We start from the raw sequence: 26124 nt of genomic DNA, 5'->3' as shown, positions 1-26124 counted from the left end.
TTTCATATTTTATACAGAAAATGAGAAAAAAAAAGTAAATGGGTTTTTTTTTAATTACCTACATATTAGAATTTTAAAAAAAATTTAGTAAAATAACATTTATATCCTTTTAATCAGTGATTTTTTATTAACAGAATTGGTAAATGGTTGGAGAAATAAAATTTTCAAATAGAAAAGATAACATGTCAGTTCATTAAAGTTCGAAGGGGAAAGTCATGCGGCCATCTAATTTACGTTAAAATTCCTCAGCAGGACCGCTCGATTGAAATGGCAAACATTTCCTAGTTTGTTTTTCCTTTTTTTTTTTTTAATTTATTAATTATAGTTTCTTCGAATATAGCGAATGCCATTTGCGCACCGACGTGGATGCATTTGATTGGTAAACACTGAACCGAATCGAACTTACAAGACCACAGCCTCAGCCAATCATCGAAGTCAAGGGGCATCTCGAAGACTTGCACCGACTTCCTCGAAAGAAGCCCAACTTATAAACCCTAAAAAAAAAGTTCTTGTTTAAAAATCCCCTGATCGTAATTGCTACTCTCGTATTTTCTCAATCTCTTCCAATTTTGTTTAATCTTCAGCTTCACCAACACCTTTACATCGTCCTTTTTCAGGTATTATTAATATTTTTTTTGTTTCGGATCACAAACATTGTTTGTTGATTTATGCTTCTTTTTGTTCAGTTAAAAATGATATTTTTCCCTATTTAATTTCTTTTGTGATTCGTACAAGTCAGATCTGAGGCTTGCTGGTCTTTTATGATGTTTATTAATTTTTTAAAATTTTCTGTTGGAAATTCTAGTTTAATTCAAAATTCTGGGATTTTTCCTTTAAATATATCTCATTTGAAAATCTTATATTTTTCTATGTCTGGGAAAAGTGATGTGAATATCTTATTTAATGAATTTGAGTATGCGAGGTCGTGAGAGCTCCTATTATTTCAACAGAGCTGCACGATCGTGATGTGTTCAAACTTTCAGATCTAAGAGTCTGTTTCGTGGATGTTGTTTCATAGTTCTTTGTGGTTACAGAAAAAAAAATTTCTGGATTTAAGCTTCTGTTCACAAGAACGTGGTGATAATGTCCTCGGTTTTTATCAGTCATCTAACTTAATTCATATTTTATGTAATGATATGGTTGGAACTTTAATATCTGCTGTGGTTCTTTGGTGATGTGTGGTAATTTCTAACAGAATAGCTTTGCAGAGATTTTTCAGTATCTTATGCACTTAATTTTGTTTTTTCAAGTTTAGCTGTTCGAGAAGATTGAACTTTGTGCTTCTAATCCAATGGCTACAAATGTGGATATGTCTCTTGATGACATAATAAAGAGCAGGAAAAAGAATGAGAGAGTTAGAGGACAAGGTGGGGCCCTTCGTGGGCGTGGCCGCGGCCGCGGTCGTGGCCGTGGTGTCCCGGGCAGTTCTTTTAATAATGGTGGTGGAAGAATGCTGGGGCCTGTTCGTAGAGGTCCTCTCACAGTGAAAGCTCGACCATCATCATATACCATTGCCAAGGCAAGCTCAAAACTGTGAATGTTATATGCTTATGATGAGAATTTAATAAGCTTAAGAAACTCATAAGCGACAGGATCTCTACACCTCTTTTAGATTTCAAAGGGATTTACCAAGGCAAGCTCAAAACTGTGAATATTTTGTGCGTATGATGAGAATTTAATAAAGCTTAAGAAACTCATATGCGAGAGGATCTCTTTACCTCTTTTAGATTTTCAAAGGGATTTACCAAGGCAAGCTCAAAACTGTGAATATTATGTGCGTATGATGAGAATTTAATAAAGCTTAAGAAACTCATATGTGAGAGGATCTCTGTACCTCTTTTAGATTTTCAAAGGGGATTTTTAATGTTATATTGATCATGAAGAAGCTTGTTTTGGCTCGAATACTAAGTTTATCACCACCTGTTGCATTTCTACCCTATCTTCATGATTTATATCTAATTGTGAGTTATATGGATTAATCCTGGGGATTTTGCTATCAGATCTCGTACAATATGTTGAAGTGCTCCAGTGCCACATTTAGTTATTATGCTACCTACTAGCATTTTTTGTGAAGGAGCTTCATTAGGTGAACATATGAAATGGTGCTCACCAGTAGCATAACATCATTTAAGAATTAGTGCGGTCAAGTTCTCTATGTCCACATACAACCATATCACGTTTTTCATCACATTAGTGTCTGATGGCTGGTGGTTTAGACTTGGAGTTTATGATTGGATCCTCATCCGATGTTCGCACTTCCCTCTGAGTGGGATTTTCAGTTACTATCCTAGTTCATGGATTTTTTGCAAAGGAGCTTCCTTCGCTTAACTTCAGAACTGGAGCTCTCACCGTTAGGCAACAGTTTACATGCAGTGGGTCAAATTGTTTACTCCCATCTACGATCTATTAACTCAATTGCTGGTGTTTGATTACTAGGTTCCTTGAGCTTTTACCTTTTTGGATTCTACTTATTAGTGGTTTCTTTTGTTTTCTGTGGGAATTTTGCTGATATCTGGTTGATACTGAAGAGTTGTGAATTATTTTGCTATCTTGTCATTAGCTGACTTGTTTTTCTCCCACTCGGTTTTTTCCCGCTTTTATCAGTCTTTTCGCAGAACCAAGAATTTTCCCTGGCAACATGATTTGTTTGAAGACAGCCTTAGAGCTGCAGGAATATCTGGAATAGAAGTTGGCGCAAAGTTATATATTTCAAACTTGCATGTTGGAGTAACCAATGAAGATATAAGGGTACAACTTGAACTACATGTTCTAATCACAAATACTCTGAAAGATTTCGAAAAATTTTCTCACGGATATTGGTATGCATCTCAGGAACTTTTCTCTGAGATTGGAGAACTGAAGCGATATGCCATTCATTATGACAAAAATGGTCGTCCCAGTGTAAGATTTTTTTACTAGTGTCCATTCTTTTGTTATCTTTTCTCTTTCTGATTTGGTTTTTGTGATGTGATTTTGACGTTGTTTCTCTGTAATGAGGTAAACATGATGTGTTTTGGATATATCTGAAATATGTTTTGCTTCATACCAGGATGATTAACTGTTAGGTTAGCAGAAAAAAATGAATACATACAGAAACACTCACACACTCACATTTACAGAGGAATTCTCAGTCATGATTATATCAGGACTGTGCTTGAACGTTGTTAAATTCACTTATTGGATTGAAGTGATATTTTACGTATCGTATGCTATGATGATTATGTATGATCCGGTTCAAATGTGGATTTGGTTGCCTGCACTTTTTTCAGCTGGATATCTGTAATTTGTCTTCTATACTGTGCTTTAGTTTCCAATAAGGTCTTGCAGCTTTATTGGGAAATATGTAGGATTGCATGGTTGGTTGTTATAATCTCTTTTGTCATTAGAGCTATATGTAAGATTATATGTACATATATGTATATGTGGACATGTATGTATAGAGAACACTTTCAATACAGCACTAAATTTAAGAATCATCACAGCAATCCTGTTTTGGATGTTTTTGACTCATGAACACTTGTTTTGGATGTTTTGACTCTCAAACACCAAATTCATTATTCTTAGATTTGGACTTGGAAATGCCATATTCTTGTGGTTGGTTCCATTGCTGTATATTTCTTCTGCCTCACTCTCGTATTCCTTTTCTCGACTAATTCATTTCCCCACCCTGCTAATTGGATGGTGCTTTTTCAGTTAGTTTCTGGTTTTCTGTGTGGCCTCTATCTATTGTATCACATGTGACTTGTGTCCAATGTCTGTGTTTGTTTTATATATTTGAATTGCATACTTTATTATTTCAATTGTATAATTGACTGAGATGTCTGATTCATTGATAGTTTGGTATTATTATTGGTGTTGTAACTTTGACTAAATGCTTGATGCTCATTACATGTTACAGGGATCAGCTGAAGTTGTGTATACCAGAAGAAGTGATGCATTTGCAGCACTTAAGCGGTATAACAATGTATTGCTTGATGGAAAGCTCATGAAGATTGAAATTGTGGGCCCCAATGCGGAAGTGCCTATCTCAGCTCGTGTGAATGTAAGCGGGGTGAATGGAAGGCGGAAGAGGACAGTGGTTATGACGTATGTATATATGACTTATTTATTTACTTATAAGCAAGTTCTTATGATTGGCTGACGGGTGATGTTGAACTTATTGATGTTATATACTATGTTTATTTTATTTGGTTATGGCTATTAAATGGTTTCAGGGGCTGCTTATGCTTTTTAAAATCAATGGTTTTATATCTGATTATGATTATGATTATTTGATTTGCATGGTTTTATATCTGTCTGCCAATGGAACCAGGATCACTTACTATTAGTAATCTAATGTTGCAAGAATAGAAGGTGTTCATGAAAGAACTGTACATAAAACCCCCCCTCCCCCCTCTCCTGGAACTGTGATTTTGAATTAATTTATTATATCAATTGTTGTATTTATCGCACGTTCAATTTAGTTTGGCATTCTAGGCACTGGAGCTCTGAGCACAGCTTGTTCACCGTTGTGTCAATTTTTTCTTCACTATATTCATTCTTCTATTATTTAAAGAAAAATTTCACTTTTTCTTACAGAAATATATACTTCTATGTTTTTTATTTTCTTTCATATTCTGTGGTCTTCTTTATGATTGATGTGAACATATCCAACATTTATACTTGAATAAAAACTTGTGGTTCCTATGTGGTGAATCTTATTAAAAGCTGAAATTCGCATCAGATTTATCTCTCAGAAGAGCTATATATAACTCCTGTATATTTGGTTTTACCCTTTAAACCTAAGATACTTTCTTCTATTTCATATATGATGTAATTCAATTTCTAGGTGATTTTTGTGGTACATTTATGCTCTTTACTGATGGTTGATGTTATGCAGGCCAGCATCAGGTCGACCAGGGCCCTCAGCTGCGATAAACCGTGGTTCTGGGTAAGTTTCTGCTGCGCACATTGACACTCGCCTTGTAACTGAACCTTGTGCGGATATAATTGATATTAGTGACTGATACATTGTTGGATGTTGCTGCAGTCAGAACCGTCGTGGAGGTCTTAGGAATAACCGTGGAGGTGGACGTGGTGGTGGTCGTGGACGCGGTATTGTCCAGGGGAAGAAGAAGCCTGTTGATAAGTCAGCTGATGAACTGGACAAAGAACTGGACAAATATCATGCTGAAGCGATGCAGACTTAGTTGATTTTCAAGCAGTGTGAACTGGAATTAGTATTAGTCAATGTTAGCAGGCAGTTGTACAAAATGATCTATACTATTGGGGTATTTTCCGAGTCTCTATTTTCGTTATGCGTATGCACGCCTTACTAGTGATATACTAGGCTTGTTGCTAATGGAGCTGTTGGATTTTTATGAGAATTTGGCATTTGATCTCACATTTGTATCTTTGTCCCTTTCATACTTCCCTAAATCGCTAGTTTTCTTTCCTTCCACTGCTTGAAAGTTACACAATTATTAGAATTTATAAAGAAGCTGCAATTTTATTCACTTTTTTGACAAAACGAATCAGGTCAAGAAGGATTCAGCTCTTACAGGAATATATTGTATAAACTCATCCGTATTGAGGTGGTACTATCTAATCGGTATAAGAAAAGAAAAGGCATCTCTATGCTTCGAAAGTGTCCACATTTTTGTCTAAAATTAGTTTTCCTGTTTCACTCTTCTTGAAAAGCTTCTCAACCAAGTAATTCCAATTATCACTACTGGAGCTTGTTTTAGTGTCTGACGTATCTTGGTGCCCACCTGGGGAAGACTCTGCCTCATTTTTTTGAGGTTCCTCTGCGTCGGTTACAGCATGGGGTATATTCAAACTAACAGCTCTTTCCAATGCATCTTTGTGTTCTTTTTCAATGGTCTTCTGCCTTTCAATTTTCTGCACCTTTGGTGGAGTTGTGACGGATTCAGGGCTGATTTCCCTCATTCTCTGCAATTATTAACAACATTAACTGTCACTGATCTAGATAGCTAAACAAATATCGGCTCAAAATGAGTATCTTATGCTTTAATGTCTGTTTTTTTCCCAGAAACGAAACACAAATAATCCATTAATATTAAGCCAATGGGGGAAAGGTTACTTGTAAAGCTTTCTCTGATTCCCTTTCTATCCAAATAATCCCATGATCAGATGTGGCATTACACGATAAAACAATGTGTTCAAATCTACCGTCTACAGGAATAGCAGTTCTCACCTCTGGTGGAAACCTCCCACATCTGCATATATGACAGGAGGAAACAATAAGTTGAAATAATGGAAAGGAGAAAATAAATTAAATATATGTAACCCATGAACCATTTCAGGAAGCTAGTTTCTGCATGACACAAAACAATGTTTTCAATCTTAATAAATTTCCTTTTTTGCATGACACAAAAGAAACAAAAATTCCTAAACCAGGAATCAGTTAGCACAATCACAACCATAAGAGTTTTGCCAAAGTCACTGATCTTTTAAATTGGTGCATAGTAAAAAAAATGTCAGCTACATAATGAAAACAGATGTGATGGCCAATGCAATGGCATTTTACTGTAATTTACTTTCCTTCTGTTTTAAATAGAAATGACATTTTGAAGCACCAGATAAATTTTCTTCCGGACATTCTTCTCTATTGTTACTTCATTTCTGGTTTCGAAGGATCAGACCCAGACACACTGTTTCTTAATAAATTCCATAGAACAATGATTAGTGACAAGATGACTGCAGAATCAATAAACCATAAGTAAATCATGGCTACTTTTCATTCTTAATGCAAGCCAAACTCTTTCATTCTTAACAAAGGGCCAAAAACCAATGCATTTTAAGTGATGGGAGGAAAGTTCAATAAAGCAAGACATATGCATGTGACAGAAGTTCAGCAGGCAACTATCAGACCAATCTATTCATCAAATTATAATGACATTTTTAGTCTTAGCTTGTGAGGCTATTGCACACAAACAGCAATACTTCACAGAGCAGTGAGACATTTGGAAATCTAAACAAGAAATAAGATGATAATGCATTATTGGCAAAAACACAGCCGAATTTGAATGTGCTGTTACCTGCAAAATTTTCTCTCGACAATATGATACATACGACCAGGTGCATAAAGTCTTCTAGGATCTCTGAGCTTTCTGCCTTCTGGTATGAAGGTGTCCCTCAAGCAAACCAAAAATAGTAAACAAGGTAAACTGTCCAAAGCATCAAGCCCTGGTTTCAGAGGTCAGAATAATAATCCGCAAAATGAAATAAAAGGAAATGAAGATAGATCTAACAAGAGCACCAACCAGAATATTGACTTAAAAATATCTTCCAAAGGAGTAGGGGTTCTAGGCAAGAAATCATCCTGCAAAAAAAATCAACAACATCATGTTAAAGGTTTTCCCATCAATCATAGTATGAAAAACGTTTCTTTGAATCTTTTTAACTTCTTCTTTAATCCCAAGTTATTCACAACTAAATTATATGAACCCTCAAAACAAACTAAAATCCATCAATAAACAAACTGAAACACTAAAATTTCAGTAATGATCCAACTCCATACCTGCAAAATAACAGAATTGATAACATCAGCATACTTAACAGCCAAATTAAGGGACATACACCTCGCCGGCGCCACCGCGTAACACTTAATCTTATTCCTCGGAATCCCACCCAGCATATATCTATGATTGACCACCACAATAGTAGCTAAAGCCGCCACGCCAGAACCCAACGAATGCCCAGCAAAAATCAAATCATACTCACTCCCATTCTCAATCCACAGCCTTTTCAAAGTCTCACTCTCTTGATTCAACAACCACTCCGCTGACTTCAACAGCCCGTGATGAACATATCCTCCGTCAAACATTTGCCTTCCCAATCGATTATCCAAAAGCGTTTTGTAATCACTTTCTTTGACCAAATTAAGGCCGCGAATGGCCAAGACTATTTCGCGGTTGTTGTGATCGACGTAGATGATGTAAGGAGGCGCGTGACCAAGAGTCTGCTTGTAAGTCACGCGCTTCACGACCCAGTCCGGGTTGAGTTTGTAGCCGCCGGCGGGAGGGAATTGTGGATGGCGGAGGTCGGTCTCATAAACGGCTAAGATAAGTCGGCACACACGTGGCACGGGCTCGAACTCGTGGGGAACAGCGGTGGGCCAGGAGTCGCTGTCATCGGAACCCACGTAGGTGCAACGCTTCCAGAGCCAGCGGCCGAACCCCAAAACGAGGACGCATTCGACGCCGCATGCAACTGACATTTGCTGTGAGAAGACTGGAGGAGAAGAAGAGTGAAGAAGAAGATAAAGTTTGAGCTAATTGCTTTTGCAATGGAGCTTCTACTTTTGATTGCTTAACTGGGTTGTGTAAGCTGAGAATAATTTTTGCTTCTTTTTTTAATGGAACTTTCTTGGATTTTCCATTTTCGGACAGTTTGCCGACGGTTGAAACTAGCGAGCACATAAGACCCATGAGTTTCGGAATGAAACACTTACACCCTTACTATGAAATACACAATTTTATATTCCTGTATTTTCTTTTTTAATTTTATAATATAAAAATATTATCTGATGGAACAAAATATTCAATAATTACTTGTCAAAAAACATTATTAAGTTGTTAGTAAGTATATAAGTATTTCACTTTTAAAGCTGAGGCTTTTTTTGGTTCTATTACTAAACTTCAGGGGTGTCCTAAGAAATTTTAAAATAGACAGACAACCTGTACCTGGAACAACATTTGAAATTAGAGAACCGTCAAGACAGCCAACGCGGTGGGCACATGAAAGTGAAAAGTGGTTGGGGTGACTCTAACAAAAGAGAAAATGAGTTAAAAATTTATCCATTAAATCACATTCTTGATTTATTTAAAAAAAATTATAAATATAATTATTATGTATATATATATTTTTACATAATTTAAATATATAGATAATATATTATTATATTTTTAAATAATTTTAAATTAAAAATAAAATAATATTTAATCATATAATAATATATCATCTATATATTTAAATTAGGTATATATAATATTACTCAAAAAGAAAAATCATTTCCCATTTTAATTTGTCTAATATTATATATACCATATTTTTTGGAGGCAACTATAACCACATTTAAATTATGCATTTCTTTCTCTTTTCTTCTTTGCAATTTTCAGTGTAATCCACCAAATTCTTTCTTAAATTTCTTTGTTGTGATATCCTACGGAGTTTCCCCACAAATTTTTAAATTAATTATAATAGTTGCCAACAAAGAAAATGTGCTAATTCTAAATTTGGAATATATAAATGTGGACGTGAGAAAATAGAAGGCGATAATTCTCTCTTCTTGTTCAATTCAAAATCGATGGCTTTTGATGAATCAAGACTTTACAACAATTACTGAACGTCTTTTCTCTTTGTTTATATTAAAACTAACTTAATTAAGATTTGATTATGTCTTATACGCCTAATTGAGTTTCTGGTATTGTCAAATTCAATAATAGTAACAAGAGTGAACAACCCTTTTTCCGGCGGTTGTCGGGCAGTGAACTTGGGATCTTGGCGATGAAGCTCTCCAATAACCCCAAGGCAGTGCAGATTATTATAATGACGACAACTTCTACCGGCACATGGCAGCTCAAATCACTTATGTAGACAAGCAGCAAGAAGATGGCTAAACCTATTATGTTATTCATGAATACTCCACCATAAATCTGCATAAAAAGGTTTCAGTTTCTGCACCGCTTAACAACTTTTAGTTTATCATGAATACTCCCCATTATCTTAATGAAAGAGGGAAATTTTCTTTGACTTTCACATTAGGATATATGAATAAATTTATACAAATTTTTTTCCATTTTTACATATAGTATTTCTCCAAAGACAGTGAAACAGATGATGAATCCTGATGCTGCAGGTGGGTCGAGCATGGATGGACATTCTCACTCCTGAAGGTGATCTCGTACATAAATCACTCGAAGGTGAACAAGTTCTGCTCCAAAATTCGAAGCCACTGAAGCTTCAAAGATGTCACTGTATAGACAGAGAGACCTGCAAGAATTTGAGCTTGATGGCGGCAACATTAAGAAAGAATATGAAAAGGAGAAGAAAAAAATTGATTTTTTTCATTTTGTAAATTTTAGAAAAGGAAAACTATGGTTTGTCCGGTACATTTTCCATTATCCATCTTAAGTTTTGTGTAAAAATTGTCATTGAAAAAGTCTTTAAGTTAAACTTTGGGTGGAAACTGATAATTCACTCTTATAATAATAATAAAAACAATTAAAAAAACAGCTTTAATTTATATTAATGGGCATAGCATCCGACTAGGAATAAGGACTACTTTTCTTTCCTTTGAGATGAGATGCCTTCTTTTACATATCACAAGGGAATAGAATCGGAGCACAAACATTTTAATTTTTATCAGATCCCATCCCGAGTCAGGAAAATAAAGGCAAATTGAAATTTAAAAAACAGAAAAATTTGGGATTAATAGTTTTATACTTTTGCCTTCTCATATATACGTAGAAAAATTATGATATTATGTAGGCCAAATAACAATTCTCCACCCAACTTTTAATGAAATGACAATTTTTGCTATTTAAGTTTGGAAAAACTAAATTCCCACATATCATCTAATTTGGTTAATAATAACAACGCATCCCATTCCACAAAACTCAAAACACAAACTTTCTATTGTTAATAATAACATAGTGTACTTGAACTATCGACTGTTTGTTTTCAAGGAAATTAATTATCTTACCCATATTTTATATACCAAAATAAAACTAGTCATATTTTTCTGGTTTTAAATGGATATGATCAAATCTTTAATTTAATACCAAAATTACTCTCTACCTCTTCATATCACAGTTAATATTTGTTAACATGAAGTTGTTATTAGATATTTGCCCATGTAGGGGTTAAATAGTTATTGGGTGCCTAATGATGGTTTTTGCCCTCAGAATCTCCCCATCCTCTCAAAGCATTGGCATTGTGGACACGGAACCATCACTTGGGCATGACAAAAATATCAAGCTTTCTCCCTTGTTCATGTGGGTTTCGGCTCTGCGTTTTTTGTCACGAAAGGATTCTTGAGGCAGATGGCCGATGTCCAGGCTGCTGCAAAAAGCAATATGATCTTAAAATTAGGGATAAGGGCTTTAATGGAGGGACCTCACCTCTCCAAGTAGCTTATTAATTCTTGTAGAACGACAGACAACTAGATTTCAGAAAGAGAATTGCTTCTTCCTCTGAATATCATGTATATGGTATTCTTGGTTTTGGAAAGGTAGGAATTGTTTGCTTGCAATATAACTCGTAAAAATGGTTATGGGGAAAAAAATATAAAAATTGAAAATTAAAAGGGTGCAGTGTAGGTTTTGCGCACAGATTTCTTCTTAACTAATAAAAATGATGATCAATAAATCAATTTTTTATTAACCTTGAGGTGATAAACATGTTTAAAACATTGAATATTGAAAATTAGAAAGAAATAACAAGAATAAGTACGTTGACAATCCAACATAGAAAGAAAGACACTTTCCTTCAGCAGACGATCTAAATTCCATTTTACAATCATTGAAATTTAATATTTTATCCTAATACTTCCTAATTTGTTGTAATTTAATATTTTGCCAAAAAAAAAGGGTGGAATTTCACAGTTTTTGGGTGCACGGGATTCGTATAATTACCCGGGGTAGGAATACGATACTGTAAACCTGAAAATGAATTTAAGGATCCTTTATATACATGGGCATTTTCGTCATTGTGCATACCAGAACAAACATCAGAACAGGATACCACAATTAACGTGCAGAAAAAATAAATAAAGATGGCAAAAAACCAAGAATCCTTTTGTGACAAAAGAGGCAAAGCCGAAACCCACTGAACAAGGGAGAAAGCTTGAATCTTTGATATCCAAATCCTCACAGCAAATAGGGGCAAGAAGAAGGCTTAGACATGATATTTTGACGTGCACAAGTGATAGTTCCGTGTCCACAAAGCCAATGCTTTGAGAGACTGGGAAGATTCTGAGGACGAAAAGCAGCATCATAAGGCATCCATGCTTGAGGATTCATACGTAACCCAGTAACAATTCCCCTGGTCTCCGGTTTTGGTAAGTCCAATCCTGAATTCTTATTATCCTGTTCATAATCAGTTAAACAACATCGGTGTCCGATTTGGAAGTGGAGTTTAAGACTGGGCTCCGCTGGTCATCAGCGGCATTCAAAGCATCAACAACAGCACCTCCCTGTCATCCAAGCACCCATCTTCGTCTTCCTTGTCTACACATCCAGAACAAGCATCCCTGCTGGTGATACTATAGCTCATACTTCAAACCTTTCCTTAAATAATTATTATCCAATCCAATGTGCCAGTTGGGTTATTTTTTTTATAGGATTATTCAACCTACAAAATTAAAATTACCTTTCTTCCCATTTGTTTTTTCAATTAAATTAACTTTTAACTGATTTTATTGTATTGATGTCTTAAAATTCTCCGTTCAATATCAATTCAACACATATTTCTTAACCAATAAAAAACAAAATGATCTATAGATCAGTCTTTTATTGTTAAAACCTTAAATATTGAAAATTACACAAAATTAACAAGGATAAGTACATTGACATTCTAACTTAGAAATGCATTGTCCTTTAACAGGTAATCCAAATACCGCCTCACAATCACCTTGACAACCATTGGCAGTGCAATTTTTTCCATTGTCAAGTATATCTGTACATTTTCCAGCATCCACCACCATTACCTCATTGCCTGCAATTTTTTACATTAATAACAACAAAATATTCATTAAAAAACTTTATATATATATATATATTCATTTCATTTCATTTATTCAAAAAATAAAAAAACACTTGTTTCATATTCAAATGAAATAAAATTCAAATTTACCTGATGTCATGAGGAGGGCAACTAAAAGAATCATATAGACTGAGAAATTTTTCATTTTTTTCCCCCTTCCCTATTTTTTAATTTGATGTTAGTAAGGTGTGGTTGTACTAGTATTTATAATTGAATTGCCATCAAATTTATGGAAAGGAAATTATGGCTATATTAGGGCAAGATATGAATACGATGTTATATATGGTATAAAATTTATTGTGCCATTTCACAATTTGTTATGATTTAATATTTTTAATGTTTTCAAAAGGAATGGTTTATTATATTAAATATTTATTCTTATATAGATAATTATTCCATATACAGAATATTTATTTTATTAGATATTTATTCTTTGTTTTAATTTTAAAATCCCCCTATATTGAATAATTTTAAAAATCACTAACATTTAATTAGAACAAAATTTATAATCTCATTGTTGAACCCTAGATCATAATTTAATACAAAATTGAGAAAAATTGTGTATGAGTCAGAAATTAAAACTAAAGCACAAGATCTCCAACTAATACATAAAACCCAAGTCAAATTTACAAATTTTCTTAGGGAGGACCAAATACAGAGTCCAAAGATTCAAAGTTTATAAGTAAGATAGAATTCAGAGTCCAAAGATACAATTTTTTATGGAAGAAAAATCAAATAAAAGACTTTAGTAGTACCCAACTGAAGATTAATTTTCAGAATAGAACTTCTCAGCAACTATTCATGCTTGTCTGGGTCCAGTCTGAGTAATCTTCCAGTTTGTACTCTTTGTAACTCTATTTGTTGGTGGAAATGAAGGCAAAGATCGTGAAGCAAAACATAAGCATAACCAGCAAGAAAATGACCAACAAGTAGAGCCAAAGAAGCCAAGAGACTCTACATCATGCGCCAATCAAACCGGTAAAAGAAACCAACATGAGAAACACTCCAAGAACAATCACCGACTTGCCGAGGGACTTCTTGTTCTCTGAGTCTGAATTACGATGGTTGGAAAGCCAAATTCCGGCCTAGAGGATGGGAATTGAATGAAGTACAGTGATAATGTTGAGAATGTCAATCAAGTCAACGCTCGAACGAAACCCAGGTGGAGGCCCAGTTTGGTTGGGTGAATCAATCGTTCCGATGTGGTATTCAAAACATTAGCAATGCATCTTCATAATCTTCAAAAGAAATTAACAATATATATGTGGAGTTCCGACAAATTTTAATATTAATTTTTAATTTTCTCTTTTTTAGCCCCATTTATTTACATATGTTATGATATTGTTGATAAACAGAAAATAATGACGAAATAAAAGTAATTATTTGCCTAATTATTTTCATTTCTTCCCATTAATTTTTTCAATTAAATTAACTTTTAACTAATTTTGTCATGTTAATGTCTCAAAGGTTCTCTGTTCAACACAATGGAACACATATTTCTTAACCAATAAAAAAGATGATTAATATATCAGTTTTTTATTAACTTTAAAGTAATAAACATGTTTAAAACCTTAATTATTAAAAATTACAAAAAATCAACATGGGTAAGTACATTGACAATCCAATATAGAAATGCACTCTCCCTCAGCAGATGATCCAAATTTTGCCTTACAGTCACCTTTGCAATGAATGAGAATACAGTCTCCCTTATTGAGAAGTATTTTTTTACATGTTCTAGCATCCACCATCATCACCTCATTGCCTACAATTTTTATTTTAACAACAACAAATTATTAATTAAAATACTATATATATATATATATTTCATTTATTCAAAGGAAAAAAACACTTGTTTTGAATTCAAATAAATTTAAATTCAAATATACCTGATGCCAAGAAGAGGGCAAGTAAAAGAACCATATGGATTGATAAATTTTTCATTTTTTCCTCTTTTCCTTTCTTTTTTCTTTTGGAAGAAATATAACTTAATTTGATTTGATGTTAGTGAGGTGTGGCTATACTTGTATTTATAATTTAATTGCCATCAAATTTATGGAAAGAAAATTATGACTATATATGGTATAAAATTTATTTTACTATTTCAAAATTTGTTATAATTTAATATTTTTAACATATTCACCAGAAATAGTTTATTATATTAAATATTTATTCTTATGGTTTATTTTAAAATCCCCTTATATTGAATAATTTTTGTTTGTAGCTCATAATTTTAAATTTTACAACTCACTATATATAATTGAATAGTTAATTTTAACTATTGACTGTTTGTTTTTATTAATTTTAATATTAATTTTCTAATATTATACCTACAAGGTTGGGTGCCCTATAAATTTTTATTTATATAAATCAATCTAATTTTAATTTTTACCGATTTTGACTTAATTTATCTATTTATAAAGTCTAACCTTCGTAAGATTTTAATATTAAATATATGGAATTGCAATGAGTTTTAACATTAATTTTTATTTTTTATTAACTTTTTAAGTTTTAACCTTATTTATTTATCGATCTTATTATATAATTGTAAACATGAAAGAGATCATATAAAAGTAATTACATAACTAATTGACGGTGTTTATTTTTTAGCTAATCTTATTTTATTTTATGCAATTAAATTTATTATATAACACATATCTAATATGAAATAATTTACGTTCATAAGGTGGATTTAAATGTCACAATATTAAGTCAATAATTCGATCATTTCATGGTACATTATCAAACCATATTTAGTTTTTATTAATTTAATTTAAAATTAGACTAAAATAAAAAGATAGTCAGTAGAGAAATCTTTTATTTAATTTAAAATGATAAAGCATGTTTAAAACCTTAAATATAAAAAATTACAAGAAATTAACAATGGTAAGTACATTGACATTCCAAGTCAGAAATACACTGTCCCTCAGCAGATGATCCGAATTTTGTTTCACAATCATATGAACAGGCAATGGCAATGCAGTCTTTTCCCTCAATAATTGATTTTACACAATTTTTTGCATCTACCCCCATTACCTCATTGCCTGCAATTTTCATAAAAAAAAAAAACCAACAAAATATTAATTAAAGCATTTTAAATGTATATAATTATTTCAATATACTCAAGAAAAAAAAAAAAAACTTGTTTCAAATTCAAATAAATCAAAATTATAACTTTACCCGATACAAAGGAGAGGGCAAGTAAAAATACCATATAGATTGAGGAGATTTTCATTTCTCCCTCTTTTTTTTTTTTTGAAAGAAATATAAATTAATTTGATTTTAGTGAAATGTGGGTATACTAGTATTTATAATTTAATTACCATCAAATTTATGGAAAGGAATTTATGGCTAATGGTATATATGGTATAAATTTTATTTTACTATTTCACAATTTATTATAATTTAATATTTTTAATCTCTTCACATGGAATGGTTTATTTTATTAAATATTTTTACTTATATATATATATTCCATATATAAAATATAATTTTTTTAGAAAGACTTTAAATAAAAGAAAACCCTCCAAAAAATAATTAACTAAATATCTGAAAAATAACTCAGAACCAAATTGAAATCTCATACCTCAGATTTCAAGTCAACAATCTTGGCTGGAAGGTCTAAAACAGTCTCTCGATATGGTTTGCAATGGTGGTGGAAAACTTGATAATTCTTCTCATGCCATTGACAATAATACACTGCGGTAGATAGCCATAATCACCAAGGAACATATCTAAAGTCTCTCCTGTGTTAGAGGAGCCGAAAAGCCCATCAAATTAGAAATAACCAAGAGAAGCTTAAGCTCAGCAAAGCCTTAAGAATCCTATCTTTCTAATTTATGCATGTTTAGTATTCATTTATGTATCAAAAAATAATTGCATATTGTTTTATTGATTATCAAATTTGTTATATTTGTATTATATTTTTCTCGAGTTTTCACAACTAACGACTTTCTAATTCAGATTATTATTTTTCTATAATTGTCGTGTATACAATATTACTTCCTTAGTATTATGATAATTTGTTGAAACATAAACATGGTTTGCAATGTTAAAGAAAGCTTACGCTTTGAATTTAGGTTGGAGGGTTAAGCATTCTGGTGTACAAGTAAATAAAGCTAAATATTAAACATAATGGACATTTGAACATAAATAATTAGTCTTTTAAATTATTTGATACACAATGATAATTGGATAATGGTAGGGATGGCAACAGGAAAGGGTTGAAATGACATCTTAATCTCTGTCACTGTTACGAGGATGACAAGATTCTCTATAGTCTTTTTGTGAAAAAAAATCTCCTCTTTATCCTCTTTCCATCTCAGTGGAAAAAAATCTCCTCTCCATACTCATGAGAAAAAATTCTTTTTTCATACTTTTTAAACACAACATAAATATATTAAATAACAAAATTAAATAAAATTAAAATCAAATATCACAAATATTATATATTAACCACTTTAATATACATAACAAAAACCTAAATAAATTTAAAAAACATAAATAATCTAAAACTATAAAAATATGTTAATATTTTAAGTAAATATATTAATATAAAGGAATGAAGATAAGGATGAAGATGGGGACAGAGGCGGGATAGAGATAAGATACATATATCTCCATTTTTGATTATAGAAATTTTTTTCATCTCTATCTCTCTACCTGTTCGTTTTTCCGTTTCTATCGAAAAATCTTCTTTATTAAGATTAGAGAGAATTAGAATCCCTAAATTGAATTTAAATTATTATATCTAGATAATGTTTACTCGTAATCAATAATGATAAGTTGTACCAAACATTTAATAATTTATTATCACATCGATCATTAATTATCAAAGAAACATTTTATTCCTCTCAACAGGAAGATAACACTGCAGACAAATTCTCTGATAACTGTTAACATACTTATCAAAAGCCCCATTCTGTGAGTCCTGTAGGAAGGTGGTGTTGTGGAGTTCATAGACGAGGCAGTGCAAAGCACCCATTCCTACAGGCTGCAGTAAAACAAAAAAAATATCAATGAAAATTAGAAGAGCAATACTATGTGTACCCATTTTGGATACACATATATATACACACTCATATATGTCATCATATGATTGATTATTATTTTATTCTTAATTCAAAATCATCCAATCAAATGATGACACATATGAATGTATATATATTTGTGTACCCAAAGTGGGTACACATAGTTTTATTGAAATTAGAAAGGGCATCAAAATTATCAGTTTCTTGGTGATTGAAAAGGTCTAGGAGTAAGTTTGATTACCTTCCTGGTAACTTACAGGAACCATGACCTGCAGTGGTGAAATCAGATTGAGTGTTATTATATATTACTCTAGTCTCTAGAAATTGATCCAACTTCACTACTATTCTTGTATGACATACTATATATATATAGATATATAATTTTATCTTACTTAAATCTGCAGTGGTAAATGCAGCCACCCCATTGAAATCGCAGGCCTCCTTGGTCTTCCCCATCTGATGATAGTAAGCGTCAAAAGCATAACTTGCATGCACAAACACGTTGTTTGGTTCATAGCATGGTTGTCCCGGTTGCAAAGGCGACCAATCAGCCTTTCCCACCCCGCAAGCCCAATCTAATGCAGTCTGCAGCTTCTGAGGATTAGCACCGCTCTTGGCGATGCAATGTAATGGCATATTGATGACTTTCTCAAAATTCTAAAAATAAAGATGGTCAAAGACTCAAAGCCCTCAATGATGACATTAATTTAAATAGGTTAATTTTAATTTATTATTAAATCAAATTAAATAGTTTAATTTTCAAATTAAAAAGAGTATTAACTTTTTTCTGTTATAAATTCAAAACTCTGTTCACTGTAACATCTCTTTAATCAGGTTATTAAAATCAAATCAGTTCAATTGGTTTAATCAGTTCAAATAATTTAATTTAATTTATATATATATATATATATATATATATATATATATATATATATATATATATTATACAGTAATATTAGATAACATTAAAAAAATATAAATAACACATTAAAAATTAAATAATTACCGTTAAAAATAAATAAATATTAATTAAAAAATTATTAAAATAAATAAATAATAATTAAAAATAATTGAATTGATTTTAATAAATTAAAATAAATTATTTATTTATACTAATATTTTTAATAAAAGAATTAAATGATTAAAATTAAATTATTTTTATTTTATTTAAACATACATTATTTATTTTTGAAAAATATAATAAATATTTAATAAAAATATATTATAATTTAAAAATCAATTCGATTATCAGTCGGTTTTAAAAACTAAAACAAAACTAGTGCTCTCAGTAGACAGGCCAAAGTTGTCCACAGGAGAGAACTCGAACTGGGTAGATCTCTACGCCTTAAGCAGGGAATAAACGCAAACAGCTTTTAGTGCTTGACGGAGCCTTCTTTATTTCTAAAAGAAAAGAGTAATCTCATTCAAATAGAAACAAGAATCGTCAAGCAAAAAAACTATTCAAAATGCATTAATTTCCAAGTTTAAATCAAAGATATCTAAAGCTCACTTCGGCCTCTATTCGGTGTGGTTAAAGCAAAGTCAATCATCATCGAGCAAGTACACAATACAGATAAGTGTTCAGAAAGTGAGAAACATATACAACCTACGAGAAAGGGCAAGAATCCATGAGAAAATAAAATTGGAATTCGCTTGCCCAACGGTACCTTCGATCCCTTTAGCATCTTTCATATTCTTTGTGCTATTTTGATTATGAACACAGAGAACCATAGATAGATGCCGTATTGTACTCTTGCAAACGAGAAATTTTAAATTTTTGAAGAAACAACATGAGTTTCAGCCTTTCAGGCGAGAGAAAGTTAAAGAGTTTTCAAAGGTTAACGAAGACGCGTAAATAAGAATAGGCAACCCTGGAAGTGAGAGCGGCTTCTACTTATATAGAAACGAACATTTAGGGTTTTATTTATTTTGGACAAAATTACGTAGGTGCCACTCTCATTTGCTGCAAAAGATAGCTATATTGAAGGGTACTATAGTCTAAATGACAAATAGCCCGATCAAAATAGACTTCTATTTTGATTATCCAATCTATAATTCCCGGTGTCGTTTATACCATTTGATCTTATTAATTATCCAATCTATAATTCAAGGCAAATTTTTTTTTTTTTCTAGTTCCAATTTCGTAGAAGACGGCCAGCAAAAGGTCAAATTCAGACGTCAACAAAAAGCTAAGCAACCAAAAAATAGTAGTAAGAATGATAATATTTCAATAGAAGCTAGCCCCCTCACAACATGCCCTTAAGCTTGTTTTGTACAAAATTGAATGGACTACTTAAACCTAAAAATACCATGTTTATCCCTCTAAAACCCACTGTTTCTTAAAAATCAAACTCAATGGTGAAACATTTCAATTCTCTCTACAGGAAAATGGCTCTGCAGATAAGTATTATTACTGTTAAGATATTTCTTAAAGCTCCATTGCTGTAAATCTTGTAGGAAGAAGAAGCTGATGTGGAGTTCATAGAAGGGGCAGTGATGTTTACAAAGGAACCATTCCTACCAAGGCTGCAGTAAAATAAAAAATAAAAAAATTTAGATATGGCATGCAAATGATCACTTTTTTGGTGATTGGAATGGTCTAGAAGTTTGTTTACCTTCCTGGGAACATACAGGAACCATGACCTGCATCGGTGAAATCAGACTGAGTGTTATTATTACTCTAGAAATTGATTGATCATGTCTAGATCCAAGTTCACTACTATTATAATTCATGTATGATATATAAATTTTATCTTACTTGGATCAGTTGTCGTAATTGCAGCAACCCCATTGAAATTGCAGGCCTCCGGGGACTTCCCCATCTGATGATAGTAAGTGTCAAAAGCATAAGTTGCATGTGCAATCACGTTGTCTGGTTCGTAGCATGGTTTTCCCTGCTGCAAAGGTGAGCAATCAACCTTTCCCACTCCACAAGCCCAATCTAATGCAGCCTGCAGCATCTTAGGATCAGCACCGTCCCTGGCGGTGCAATATGTTTGGTTTGTAGTATCATTTGCTAACACTGCTCCTGCACCAGTTAAGTGTAATATGTAAACAGGATCTCCATTTGCATCAAACAGCCCCCAATTCTTCTCAGAGAGTGGTCCAGGTTTTGTATCCTCATTATAAAGCTCATAAATATAAGTACTGACAGCAACTCCAGGGTGTTTCGGAGTTCCAGTTTTGTTCAGCACATGCCTTATTAAATTGCTGTTATAAGTGTTGGCATTGTCTAAAGTTGCATCTGGCTCATTAGAATCACCTTTTGATGGCCAGCCTGATTCAGTCACTATGACAGGAATACTAGTGAAGTTCAAAAATGCCATGGCAAAGTATGCTGCATCAACTGTAGCATCAAAGACATTGGAATAATGCACAAGTGTGTTTGAGTCAACGGCCTCTTTGTTTGGAGGGAGAGGCTTAAAGAGTGCATAATCCAATGGAATCACACCATTAGATAGAATATAATCATAGTATGGGTATATGTTGAGCATGAGATATGAACCTGTTGACTGCAGGAAATTGAGCATGGGGACCAAAACTGGATTCCACGAATGGTTGAAAAAGGCTTGGGAAGGTGGGAAAGGATCAAGAATTAAGGAGGAAGGAAGAGGTGTTGAAACTTTTATTTGTCGGTCTAAGTCAGATGCAACAAGGGCTGACTGAATGAACTTCATGGCATTTACAAGGACCGGTGCTGCGTTTGGAAGAGTGGTCAGAACCTCTGAACCTACACATATGCCTGTAATGTTTGTAGTTGGATAATGTGCGACAACATTCTTGGCGACCCAATTGGCTGCGGTAGAATTTGATTGACCAATTCCAAGGAGTTGTTCATTTGGGACAGAAACAACGACCTGAATTCCTGTGTTTGCTAGTGCAACTAGCAACCCACGATCAGCATTGTATAGCCGGACATGCCGGATTTGCTGAGCTTTTAGTAGGCCTACTACTTGAGTGGGATGTGGCATGTCAGAAAGGTCTGTTCCAATATTTACACCAATGAAAGGATCTGCAATAAAGATATAACTACAATATTATATATGCATTTATCATTTGTGCACACCAATTAATTCTAATGCAAATGGCAATGACAAGGGTTGTCTATAGCAAACACGTACAATGAGCATGCTTGAAACTTATACAAGAATCTTCCCATGCCTCTGCCAATTGACCTCTTTCATTGGTATTGTTTTTCAAGATCGGTCCATATGCATATCTATTAATTGCTTAGTCCAATTGCTACAAGAAGATACTATAGGGAAAATATAAGCCTTTGTACATTTCCAGCATCATGCCTTAGAACAACAACAAAGCCTGGTCTTACTCTTTAGAGAACTATACGAAATCTAACATATTCATAAAGATTTAATACTAATGCCTCATTCTAAGCATTCGAATGTCACAAAAATCTCTTATATGATAGAAGCTTCACCAGAAACTTAAACCAAGTCCAGTATTTAACTTAAAAGCCTCCTTAATTTGGATAGAAAATGTTACAAAATAGTTGCATTTGCAATCTCCTGATGAAATAAAAGTTGGAAATTTTTGACAAGACGTTTTCCATGTTTTGACTTGCAGTTATTCTAGGTATTCTGCAGAGATAGCACGTTTAAAGAGAGACAATTGATTCTGCATAACAAATAAGAGGGATGGGCAAATGCCATAAAGAATAAGGTAGTAAATGCAGAGTCAATGTACCAAAATTAAAATAAAATAATGGAACATGGTATGTCCCCATGGGCCATGGCTTCACCAGGTTCTAATTCCTAAGCAAAAGTGCATTAATCTGCTAACCTATTGACTAAACTGCACTACCAAGACAAAGGGCACCGTTAAATCATATAAAAATGGGGCAAAATGAAAACTGAAATGACATATGAGCTGGAAAACATTAAGGATTCAGGTCCCTCCAATACTTTATATTTTCGTCCTTATCCTACTCTCCCACAATAAAAATATATACACATATTTCTATTTAAAGAAGTAAGAGAGAGGCCACTAGAACAGTCTGCAGATTAATTATGTATAATTACAAAAGGGGAATAAATGTTCCCCAGGTTTACTGAAAAGCGCAGGAGTTAAAGCTAGTCCCCAAAGATAAATGTAATCTTCAATAAAAAAAGAACATGGCAGATTCTATTATTTGCCAAGAGTTATTAAAAACTCCCAATTCCACTTTCTGTGCTCCTTTATTTCACCATTAATATCCAACCTACCAAAACTGAACTCACAACCAAATGAGGCCGAATTTTTTTTTTTTAAAAAAGAAAAAAGAGGGACAGGCAGTGATGAATGAGTCACAAAGAGAATTTTTCTGCTTTTCAATAAGCTAATTTTGTTCACAACCCACATTACGGATCAGCTCAGCTCATCTATACTGATAAAATTTCACTAATATCACAAGAAAGATTTAAATGATTTTGTAGGATGACAGTCAAGCAACAAAAAACTGCTCCAATGGAGCGCACGCAGACAAAGCTATGAACTTGAAACAAAGAACAATACAAAAACAGTAATAGAACTGGGAAGAACATGCAAGAAAGGCAAAAAAATTAAAACTTAGAAGAAATGAGAAGAAAAAATCTCACCTTCATCAGCTGTAACAGCAAATGATAGAGCTAAAAGCAGAATAAGAATGTTAAGCAGGGCCATGGGACTAAATCTTCTAAAACACCCTGAAAAGAATCTCAAAAGAGCACAACAATGAGAAGAGAGAGATTGTGAGAGTGAACTAAGAAAAGTAAGCAAGAAGAGTCAGAATCTGAGTCTCAGACACGAAGAGAGAGATAGAGAGAGTGTTTTGCAAGATAACAATGCCTGTGAGGCTATGTGAAAAATGCAAACACATAAAACAAGAACAAACAAAAGAAAGTGGAGAAAAGCCAGTAAGAAATATTAAGACAAAAGAATATAATTTCCACAAATCAGGTTAAAATGTTGTTCAGAAAATGAACGGCTAAGATATCATCTACAAATTTTACACTAACGAAGCACTGTACAAGGGCATTTAGTTTTTGTTTTGGCGAAGAAACCCGAGAAACTTTTGTTCTTGGGCAATTAGCCGTTACAGAATGGGAGCTTTTTCCGTTATACGTACTGAAATTGAATTGGCTGACTGGCTGGCTGCCCAATCAACATTACTGCCAAAAAAAAAAAGAAATTAGTCATTAGTAGGAACCAGCGGCTGGCAGCTTGTGCCTGGTGCTTGTCCCAATCTAACGGTCAATTTTATTGTACCTTTTTCAATTGTGTTAATAGCTTCTTCAGAGTCTTTGCCTGTCAGCTTACTCATCCTCTTGATAATATTCTAATTATTTTAGTAAATCATTTCACTTTTTTTCATATTTTTTACTTGAACCCACGGGTACGGTTAGATTCAAATTAAGTTAAGTTTAAATTCATTTGAGTTTAAATTTGATTCAATTTACCTATAGTTGAGTTTAGATTTGAGCTTGAACTCATCAAAAAGTTAAATTCGAACTCGATTCAAATTTGATTTGACTCATTTTTTGTTATTAAAATAACATCGTTTTAATACTATTAATCAAAATTACGTTATTTTGTATCAAAATTTTTAGTTAAAAAATTTGACAAATAACTTGAGCTTGATCGAGTTCGTATATGACTAGCTTATTTTGAACCGAGCTCGAACAGGCTCTTTTCGAGTTCAACCCTACCCACGGTTGACCTGAATTGAACTAACTAAGTGAAATTTGATTCAATTCAAATTTACTTAATTTAGTGTTAATTTGAATTAAGTTTAAATTTAGAAAGTTTGTTTGTTTTTTAAATCAAAGCGAATTCAAATTAAAAAGAGTTAAACTTGGTCTGACTAATGTGCTAAGTAAATAATTTAATTCAATGAATTGAATTTATAATTCGATTTGAATTATGTTAACTAATTATTAAAATAATATCATTTTGTCTATTATTAGAGCAAACAATATTATTTTATTAATAAATTATAAATTTAAATTACTTATTTGAACTATAAACTTGAATCAAAATCAAATCAAATTATTTTTATTTGAGCTAAATTTAAAGAGTTTTTAATTTTATTTAAATAAACTCAAATTAAATTATTTTCCATTTAAACTAAAAGTACACTTAGAGATGTTTACAGCCGATTCAATCCATATCCCCCCATGAACCATTAATTATGTGCCCACCGTCTGAAGCATTTGGCCCATTGGCCTACATCTCGGGCCTCACGACAAGACCTGGGCCCACCTGGCTCCCTGAACACTTGAACTTTCCCAATCGAGATTATCGTATTTGGACTTGTTTCTTATGTATCCCTTTGATGATATGTTTCTTATGTATTTGGACCTATAATGTCATCATTTGAAACGGATAAATATTTTTGATTTATTTCCACTAATAAAGTTATGGGTTCAAATCAAGGGAATCAAAGGAAACATACTCTAAACCCCACTACTCCATGAATTGATGGAAAATAAAAATTCAACGATATGTTTGTAATTGTTAAAATGTCTCACTCGACATCGATCCCTTTACTCAAACTATTTTAGTGAGCTTATCCACACTTTATCTTATTATTTTTTATTTAAAATATTTGAATGAAGAAATGATAATAAAATCTTAATAATTAGATTCTTCATGTGATAAGAGATTTCTCATAATAATCAGAAATAAGAATAAAAAAAATCTCTTCAAACGATTATACCCTTCCCTCCATACCATGAGATTTATACTATATCAAAATTTATTTTCTTTTTTTTTTTTAATTTTACTTTCCTATCTCTTCTATTTTTTGTTTTCTTCCTTTTTTGCCCTCCTTATGGTGAAAATGACTTTGTCTAGAAGTGAGTTAAAAAAAAAAGAGGCAAAAATAAGTATTTGTTAATATTTATGTTATCTCGTTTCTCTATCCTTATCACCTAGTTGATAATTATAATAACAACAAAAATCTCTTATTATTAAGATTTTAGTGTTAAAATAAATGATTTAGGGGCAATTAAGTGGTTATCTAATAACTTGTCATTATATAAGTTAGGCCAAAAGACTTAGTCCCACCTAAGGTTTATTGCAATCTCAACTTTCCCTAGATAAATTTTAAAAATTTAAATACTCACTCATTTGTCAAATTTTACTGTTATTATTAAAGGTAAAATCATTATTTAAAATTTTTTATCTAAATAATTATTTTATTTCTGACAGTAATAATAAAATTTAATAGATGAATGAATATTTAGATTTTCAAAATTTAATAAGTGAGAGTTTGAGATTGGCACACCAACATATGGAGAAGTTATGGTATTTCAAAAATATCAGGGGGAATCGGTACTCTCTTAAACTCTAGGGG

General features: G+C 32.6%; 4 protein-coding genes, 3 long non-coding RNA genes and 1 pseudogene across 9 annotated transcripts; 1 reads left to right on the top strand and 7 right to left on the bottom strand.

Annotated features, from left to right (window-relative positions):
* Positions 1-369: 369 nt before the first annotated feature.
* Positions 370-5383, top strand: LOC123225569 (THO complex subunit 4D-like). 2 transcript variants are annotated; one of them, XM_044649622.1, is made up of 7 exons: positions 370-617; positions 1256-1519; positions 2605-2748; positions 2833-2901; positions 3899-4086; positions 4880-4930; positions 5030-5383. In XM_044649622.1, exons 2-7 carry the CDS (start codon positions 1292-1294, stop codon positions 5187-5189), a joined length of 840 nt encoding a protein of 279 aa, XP_044505557.1. In that variant the 5' UTR covers positions 370-617; positions 1256-1291; the 3' UTR covers positions 5190-5383. The 2 variants fall into 2 exon arrangements, with proteins under 2 accessions (XP_044505557.1, XP_044505556.1); XM_044649621.1 differs by having other exon boundaries at positions 373-617; positions 1251-1519.
* Positions 5384-5462: 79 nt separating this feature from the next.
* LOC123225567 lies at positions 5463-8395 on the bottom strand. 2 transcript variants are annotated; one of them, XM_044649620.1, is made up of 5 exons: positions 7523-8395; positions 7266-7324; positions 7041-7169; positions 6197-6218; positions 5463-5931 (listed from the first exon to the last, which is right to left on the bottom strand). In XM_044649620.1, exons 1-5 carry the CDS (start codon positions 8219-8221, stop codon positions 5614-5616), a joined length of 1227 nt encoding a protein of 408 aa, XP_044505555.1. In that variant the 5' UTR covers positions 8222-8395; the 3' UTR covers positions 5463-5613. The 2 variants fall into 2 exon arrangements, with proteins under 2 accessions (XP_044505555.1, XP_044505554.1); XM_044649619.1 differs by having other exon boundaries at positions 6083-6218; positions 7523-8389.
* Positions 8396-11738: 3343 nt separating this feature from the next.
* Positions 11739-12279, bottom strand: LOC123226331 (annotated as a pseudogene).
* A 205-nt stretch (positions 12280-12484) lies between these two features.
* On the bottom strand, positions 12485-12945 carry LOC123224800. Its single transcript, XR_006504070.1, has 2 exons — positions 12859-12945; positions 12485-12720 (listed from the first exon to the last, which is right to left on the bottom strand). It is a non-coding gene; the product is annotated as an uncharacterized LOC123224800 (long non-coding RNA).
* Positions 12946-14268: 1323 nt separating this feature from the next.
* LOC123224842 lies at positions 14269-14784 on the bottom strand. The gene is made up of 2 exons (XR_006504072.1): positions 14655-14784; positions 14269-14530 (listed from the first exon to the last, which is right to left on the bottom strand). It is a non-coding gene; the product is annotated as an uncharacterized LOC123224842 (long non-coding RNA).
* A 786-nt stretch (positions 14785-15570) lies between these two features.
* On the bottom strand, positions 15571-16029 carry LOC123224821. The gene is made up of 2 exons (XR_006504071.1): positions 15946-16029; positions 15571-15809 (listed from the first exon to the last, which is right to left on the bottom strand). It is a non-coding gene; the product is annotated as an uncharacterized LOC123224821 (long non-coding RNA).
* Positions 16030-17589: 1560 nt separating this feature from the next.
* Positions 17590-18442, bottom strand: LOC123224909 (glucan endo-1,3-beta-glucosidase 2-like). The gene is made up of 3 exons (XM_044648677.1): positions 18188-18442; positions 18037-18064; positions 17590-17758 (listed from the first exon to the last, which is right to left on the bottom strand). The coding sequence occupies exons 1-3, from the start codon at positions 18429-18431 to the stop codon at positions 17752-17754; spliced, it is 279 nt and encodes a 92-aa protein (XP_044504612.1). The 5' UTR covers positions 18432-18442; the 3' UTR covers positions 17590-17751.
* A 1558-nt stretch (positions 18443-20000) lies between these two features.
* Positions 20001-23675, bottom strand: LOC123225167 (glucan endo-1,3-beta-glucosidase 2-like). Its single transcript, XM_044649049.1, has 4 exons — positions 23387-23675; positions 20554-21807; positions 20411-20438; positions 20001-20321 (listed from the first exon to the last, which is right to left on the bottom strand). Exons 1-4 carry the CDS (start codon positions 23448-23450, stop codon positions 20174-20176), a joined length of 1494 nt encoding a protein of 497 aa, XP_044504984.1. The 5' UTR covers positions 23451-23675; the 3' UTR covers positions 20001-20173.
* Between the last annotated feature and the right edge of the window lie 2449 nt (positions 23676-26124).

This window comes from Mangifera indica, chromosome 9, assembly GCF_011075055.1.
Source record: "Mangifera indica cultivar Alphonso chromosome 9, CATAS_Mindica_2.1, whole genome shotgun sequence".
Taxonomy (NCBI): Eukaryota; Viridiplantae; Streptophyta; class Magnoliopsida; order Sapindales; family Anacardiaceae; genus Mangifera; species Mangifera indica.
This window is presented reverse-complemented; position numbering and strand designations above follow the sequence as displayed.

Bases quoted from the DNA above. Each gene is read 5' to 3' on its own strand.
- LOC123225569 (XM_044649622.1), top strand. From the start codon at position 1,292: ATGGCTACAAATGTGGATATGTCTCTTGATGACATAATAAAGAGCAGG. The intron at 1,520-2,604 runs GCAAGCTCAAAA...CGCTTTTATCAG, and splicing joins CATCATATACCATTGCCAAG to TCTTTTCGCAGAACCAAGAA. The intron at 2,749-2,832 runs GTACAACTTGAA...TATGCATCTCAG, and splicing joins TAACCAATGAAGATATAAGG to GAACTTTTCTCTGAGATTGG.
- LOC123225567 (XM_044649619.1), bottom strand. From the start codon at position 8,221: ATGTCAGTTGCATGCGGCGTCGAATGCGTCCTCGTTTTGGGGTTCGGC. The intron at 7,325-7,522 runs GTATGGAGTTGG...TTTTTTTTGCAG, and splicing joins TCAATTCTGTTATTTTGCAG to GATGATTTCTTGCCTAGAAC. The intron at 5,932-6,082 runs GTAACCTTTCCC...TAATAATTGCAG, and splicing joins AATCAGAGAAAGCTTTACAA to AGAATGAGGGAAATCAGCCC.
- LOC123224909 (XM_044648677.1), bottom strand. From the start codon at position 18,431: ATGCCATTACATTGCATCGCCAAGAGCGGTGCTAATCCTCAGAAGCTG. The intron at 18,065-18,187 runs GTAAGATAAAAT...TCACCACTGCAG, and splicing joins ATTTACCACTGCAGATTTAA to GTCATGGTTCCTGTAAGTTA.
- LOC123225167 (XM_044649049.1), bottom strand. From the start codon at position 23,450: ATGGCCCTGCTTAACATTCTTATTCTGCTTTTAGCTCTATCATTTGCT. The intron at 20,439-20,553 runs GTAAGATAAAAT...TCACCGATGCAG, and splicing joins AATTACGACAACTGATCCAA to GTCATGGTTCCTGTATGTTC. The intron at 20,322-20,410 runs GTAAACAAACTT...ATTTTACTGCAG, and splicing joins TCCTGTATGTTCCCAGGAAG to CCTTGGTAGGAATGGTTCCT.